A 6287-nucleotide genomic window follows, 5' to 3' on the forward strand; every position below is an offset into this window, starting at 1 on the left:
GAGGCATCGGGCGGGGATGACTCGCCTCTTCCGCGTTCCAGCGTGCGTTCCACTGTCATCACTTCCTGCAATGCCGCCCACTGTATTGTAAGTGGACGGCATTGCAGGAAGTGACGACAGTGGAACGCACGCTGGAACGCGGAAGAGGTGAGTCATCCCCGCCCGCTGACTTTTACTAATAGCAGCGGCTGCTGCTGAGCTTAAGCTAGAGGGGGAGCGCAGAAGGGGGACCCAGGTGAGAGGGGGGGGGGGGGGGCGACCCTCCCCGCCGCTGTGGAAATGTGGGAATGCATTGCCACAGGAAGTAGTTATGGCAAATTCTATATTTAAAGGGGGCTTAGATACTTTCCTTGCATTGAAAGAACCTCCATGGCTACAATTACTAGGTAATGCCCAATGATGTTGATCCAGGGATTTTATCTGATTGCCATCTGGAGTCCGGAAGGATTTGTTTCCCTTTTGGGGCTAATTGGAACATGCCTTGTAAGGGTTTTTCGCCTTTCTCTGGATCAGCAGGGATATGTGAGGGAGCAGGCTGGTGTTGTACTTTGTTCTCTGGTTGAACTCGATGGACGTATGTCTTTTTTTCAACCCAAATAACTATGCAACTATGTCTTCGTTCTTTCAAGAAGTTTGCTTTAACTTTTGGAATAGAACTTTATAAACAAGCAGTTGGTAGGAATCCTGGCAGCCTGGAAATGATCTGCGACTGTACTAGACATGAGTTTAGCTGAGGTTTGCTGGAATAATGCAGAGAAAGGGTTATTTAGGGCTTTTTATTCAGGTTCTGTTGAAGCTTTTAAAGTGTTAGATGTCCTACTGAGTTTTTGTTTGTTTATGATTTGCAGGATCTTATTGATGAATGGGCAGCTAAAGAAGCAAAGAGAAGTAACAGCAATAAGATAATGGACCCCACCTGCCTAAAATGGACACCACCTAAAGGGACATGAGCATTGGCTCTCCCGGCCAAATTGTCTGCAGTCTCCTGTCCATGTTCTTCTAGCCTGGACCAGCTAATTCCACCCAGAATTCTGCTACACGAGCCTCCTATTTCCAGTGTAACCTATATCGTCTGGATGACCTGCTATCCATGACCTTCCCATATAAGAGCACGTTGTGGTTGCTTCCCATGTAGTGTGACTTAACAAGCTGCCAAAGATGGTCCCGTGCCCGGCCACTGCTGGGTGTCCAGAGGTCTGAAGCTCCGAAATACCTGCAGTCCCACCGATTTCTCCACTCATTTCTCAACTACTCACAGAAGTGCCCTGTATGCTTTCGTTGACTGACCTACACTTCAATGTATGACTCTGATTGAGCCAATGTCCCCAGGTAGTGAATAGCCAGTTTTCCAGAAAGCGGTACAGGCTGTAGGAATATCTCTATATGAATGTAAGTCTAAGCTCAGAAGGAAGCTGTCGGGGCAGAACCAGTAGAGCTGCCATTGTTGACTTCTTTTTGAAGGTACAAGCTCTGGAGGCTCTCGTCCTTGTTTTCCTGATTAGTTGTTCACCGATTTTTAGATCAAGCATGCAGCTGGTGATTGTTGGGTCGTTGCTTACTGTGTGCTTATTGCAGCAAATTCCCGCCCTGAAGGTAAACCTAAAAAAAATGTCAGCCCTCATCTTGACACCTCACAGGTTTTTTCCTATTGTCTTAAAGTGAATGGGAACCGCATTAAAAGAAAAAATTGAGAGGGAAGGCTCTGGGTCGTATAGAGCCTTCCGTCTCCTATCTCGGTGCTCTCTGTCCTGTGCTGGCTCCCCCCGTTTCAATTCCCCACCGAAAGGGTATTTGGAAGTCTTCGGGAGCCGTGTCCTCCTGAAGACGTGCAGCTCCATACTGCACAGGCGTGAGCGGGCAAGAGAGCGTGCTTGCGCAGGTGCAGTACAGGGCCGCCCTTCTTCAGGAGCACTCGGGCTCTCTGAAGACTTCTGAAGCCTCCTTCGGCCGGGTAAAGCAGTATTTGTTTAATTTAGTCAAATACTGCTACCGGGCGAGCCAGCACTGGAACGTCGGGACCAGGAGAGGAGCCGGAAGGCTCTATAGGATCTGTCTCATTTTTTTAACTGCGGTTCCCATTCACGTTAATCAATACAGGAAAGAGTGATGGTCAATTAGATGTTAATTTTTGTAACTTGCTTGCAGAGTGTTAGTAGCTTGAAATTGGGCCAATCCCATGCACTTCCTGGTGGATTTGATTGGTCCAATTCCAAGCTGTATACAATCTGCAATAAATGTGCAGGTGAATCAGTAAATGGCATTTCATTAACCATTTCTAGTGATAAAGGTCAATAAACGATTAACTGTTTAGGAATGGATTATTAAGGACCATCTCAGTGAAAATATTGACTTCCTGCTGCCCCAGTCGTCGTCCGTGTAATAGCGTGATAAAATCCCCAATATACCTTGTGTTTTTTATCGAACAGCTCCTCGTCAGTCAGCAGCAGTTCTTACAGAAACAGACATTCCCTGCTTCTCTTTCATCTGACAAGACTACCGACCTGTCATTTACTACAGAGAAATAATGACTGTTAGAAGTCTTATCAGATGGAAGAGAACAAGTTGCGAAGGGGAGTCTGGGCAACAGGTAAGGAGCTGTCAGACAGTTTTGATACCAGGTGTATTGAGAAATCTATCCTGCTGCCTTGTATGAATAACTATGGAGGGATAAGAATGTCAGATTTTTGCCTATAGTGATCTATTGGGAGTTGTCCACATGCAACAGCACAACAGAATTCCACTGCAGCAATCTCTGTCATATTCAAACCCGCTTTACTCTCTTATGGTACCCTGCACGTTGGGTAATCTTGGCCCATTTTCAGTAGGATTTTGGGGCTCCTGGGAAACGTATCATCCACGTTTTTTTCCCTTTTTTATTTTTTCTTCCGCGGTGCCCAAATACAAAGACTTGCACATTTTCATGATATAAGTCTGCGCACATATGCAGTTATTTAGCACCAATCCAGTTGGGGTACCTGGATTAAGCATTTCTGTCATCGTTACCATCTGTTTGTCTGTTGTCTGCTGACTGAAGCTGTGAATAAATAACAGGACGACGTTCCCACTGCTGCCTGTATAGGAGGAAGTGGCAGAGCTGGGAATTACTTTTGACTTGGTGGTCTGTCCCTTGTTTAAAGAGGCACTGAAGCAGAAAAATATATGATATAGTGAATTGGTTGTGTACTATGAATAATTTCTAGAAGATTAGCAGCAAAGAAAATATTCTCATACTTTTATTTTCAGGTATATAGTGTTTTTTCTAACATTGCATCATTCTATAATATGTGCAGATTACACAACACTCAGCATTCAAAATGATTCTTTCAGAGCAGTCTGTGAAGTAATGACCTCTCCTCTGCCAGAGGAAAAGTAAACAGTTCACTTACAGTTGAGATAATAAAAGTCAGAAGACAGCCCTCTCCACGACTAACTTAGTCGGAGAGCTTAATGGCTTGTTTGCATAGAGCTAACAACTGGAGTTTCTCAACTCTTCCTGTACTGGAAACAATTACACTGATGTATCTGATCTTAATGTTTTATTTCTTAGCTGTACTACACATACAAATCATAATATCATCATTTTTTTTTTTGCTTCAGTGTCTCTTTAAGCTACTTTATTTTAATATACACTCTCAGCTGAACTCTGCTGATCAGCTGCTAAAACTGCCTCAAGTGAGAATATAAAGCGTGTACAGCGACTCGACGCGTCAGCGAGTGATCCAGCAATGCTGGATTTCCTTTTAAAATGAAACAGCCTCACTTCAGGTTCCCTTTTAAACCTGCAGATATTTGGGTACAGCGGAGTTCCTCTTTAACCCTGCCATTAGCTGAAGCACCTTAATCCATGAACGGTTCCTTAAGGTGGAGAACCTTTTAAGCACCTCCTTGGATTCTTTCCTTATTGCGATTTAATTTGGCCGCCCGCTGCTAGCGTGAAATAATTGTAAAGCTTGCGGATCCTCATGCTTTCTGATGAACTCTTCCCTACTGCAGTGCAGCCTTGAGAATAGCATTGAAAGTCTCTATTTCATGTCTTTGAACCCGCTCATTGGTATGCGGCCTTTCAAGGACTCAGTTCTCGGCAAGCCTGAAGATTGTAGAGGCGGTCTTCTCAGCAAGCTGTTTGCATACCTTGACATTGCCGCTATTTGTTTTAATGTAGGCCCGTCCTTCCCAGTGAGACCTGTTAGAGAGTTGTGTATGGCTCTCAGCTGTAATATCTATACATAGATCTGCAAATAAAGCACAATAGCATTAATGTAAATCACAGCCTATTTGCCCAGCGCTCTGTGCCTGATTTCCATGTGGCTAGCGGTGTGTGTCAGTAGGACTCCCGAGCCCCTGTTATTTGCAGCCAGCCAAGCGTCGCAGCTATAAAAAGAGATTAACATCGATCTGAAGCAGTGTATTAAAATGACATGAGCCTCCAGCTGAGGAAACGTCAAGGCAGTTTAATCTCTTTCTTCCCCTGCGTATCCGAACAATGTTTCCTTAATAAGATGATAATCTTAATTAGGTTTTTCTTTTTTTCTTATAAGTCTGCTGTTACCAATTTATTCCATTTTAATCAGTTTTATTTTGCTTTTTTTGGAGATTGATATTAGCGTCGTCTGTTGGCCTGCATCTTCTGTTAGGCTGGGTTCCCACTTGAGCCAGACCTCAAAGTGTTGTGTCTGGACAGTTTTGTGTCCACTCTGATGGTCCATTTGTGGTCCAGTTGGAGCCTGAGGTGGATGCAGTTCAACCACAGGCTATATTGGCAACTGGTCCACTCTTCAAGAGTCGGGTACAGCTCAAGAGCCCGCTGACTGTCAGTTTTTCGGTGCTGTAAAATAGACCAAAAAAGTCCAGTTTTCCTCTACTGTGGGAACCAAGCCTTAAAGAGGAACTCCAGTGAAAATAATGTAATAAAAAAGTACTTCATTTTTACAATTATGTGTAAATGATTTAGTCAGTGTTTACCCATTGTAAAATCTTTTAAATCCCTGATTTACATTCTGACATTTATTACATGGTGACATTTTTACTGTTGGCAGGTGATGTAGCTGCTGCATGCTTTTTTGGCAGTTGGAAACAGCTGTAAACAGCTATTTCCCACAATGCAACAAGGTTCCCAGACAGGAAACTGCCAGGAGTACGTACTCAAGAGTTTCTTGTGGGAGGGGTTTCACCACAGTATCAGTCATACAGCGCCCCCTGATGGTCTGTTTGTGAAAAGGAATAGATTTCTCATGTAAAAGGGGGTATCTGCTACTGATTGGGATAAAGTTCAATTCTTGGTCGGAGTTTCTTTTTAAGCAAGCCTTAATGGTACGACAACGAATGATCGCTCTATTGATCTTTCCGGCGATTTTTTTTTTTAGTCTGTTCGGGTTGCTTCTCATTTTCCCTTGCAGTGGTGGGACCGTCGATCGTTCAGGAAATTGAATAGGTAATAGGCACCTTTACAAGCGACGTACAGTAAGGCCGAGAGCAGCGCAGAAAACGTAGCGACCCATAATGTTCAAAATGAATGTTAAAGTGCCCATACACTAATCGATCTATGCCCCAGCATGACTGCAAAATCGTAATATCGTTCGATTTCCAGACAAAATGAATCAAATTTGCCGATCAGTCTGGATGGAAGGTCTTGAAAGCAGCGGTGTGTAATTGGCTGGGGTGCCAGTGACAAGTCCCTCAGGTCTCACCCAATTATTAGTACCGCCGGGTCATGGAGAAAGAGGTACCAGTAAGATGAAGACGGAAAGGGGGGGGGGGGCATGCCAGCTGAACAGGTTACTGGTGAGTATGCTCTGCTGCCAGTACTCTGCACGGACCCCAGGGGAGCACTAATTATTAGGGGGAGACCTGGAGGGGGGGGGCTCATCATCCAGCTCTGGGGCTACTGGGGGGAGCGGCGGTCCTATAGTTTTTTTTTTTTTTAAATAGGTTTCATGCTGAAATCTATTAAAATCTATTTGTGATGTTTGGCAGTAAGGGTACGGTTCCACTAGTACGGTGTGGAATCGCCGCGGATTCCCCGCAGACGAATTCGCATGCAGGAGCGAAATCGCATGCAGTTGTATGCAAATTTTACAGCGAGTTCACATACGATTTCACATGGATGACGCTGTGTGCGAATTTAACCATGGCAGTGCCTGTGTGCTTTTTCATTGATTCCATGCGAAATCGTATGCGAATTCGCATGAAAATTCGCATACAAAAACGCCCTGCGATTTCCCTATTAAATACATTGTATGCGAATCGCATGCGGTGTGTGCGGTGTCCGAATTCGGATAGCTCTGCTG

At 44.5% G+C, this 6287-nt stretch overlaps 1 protein-coding gene across 4 annotated transcripts in view; it reads left to right on the forward strand.

The window, feature by feature from the left end:
• KAT7 (lysine acetyltransferase 7) overlaps positions 1-5762 on the forward strand; it is a 63362-nt gene extending 57600 nt beyond the window's left edge. For all 4 annotated transcript variants that reach the window (XM_068264084.1, XM_068264085.1, XM_068264086.1 and 1 more), the window contains one exon: positions 849-5762. In XM_068264084.1, coding sequence (XP_068120185.1) covers positions 849-950 — 102 coding nt within the window. In that variant the 3' untranslated portion in view covers positions 951-5762. The remainder of the gene's footprint in view (positions 1-848) is intronic.
• The last annotated feature ends 525 nt before the right edge of the window (positions 5763-6287 follow it).

The sequence above is a fragment of the Hyperolius riggenbachi genome, chromosome 12 (genome assembly GCF_040937935.1).
Source record: "Hyperolius riggenbachi isolate aHypRig1 chromosome 12, aHypRig1.pri, whole genome shotgun sequence".
Taxonomy (NCBI): Eukaryota; Metazoa; Chordata; class Amphibia; order Anura; family Hyperoliidae; genus Hyperolius; species Hyperolius riggenbachi.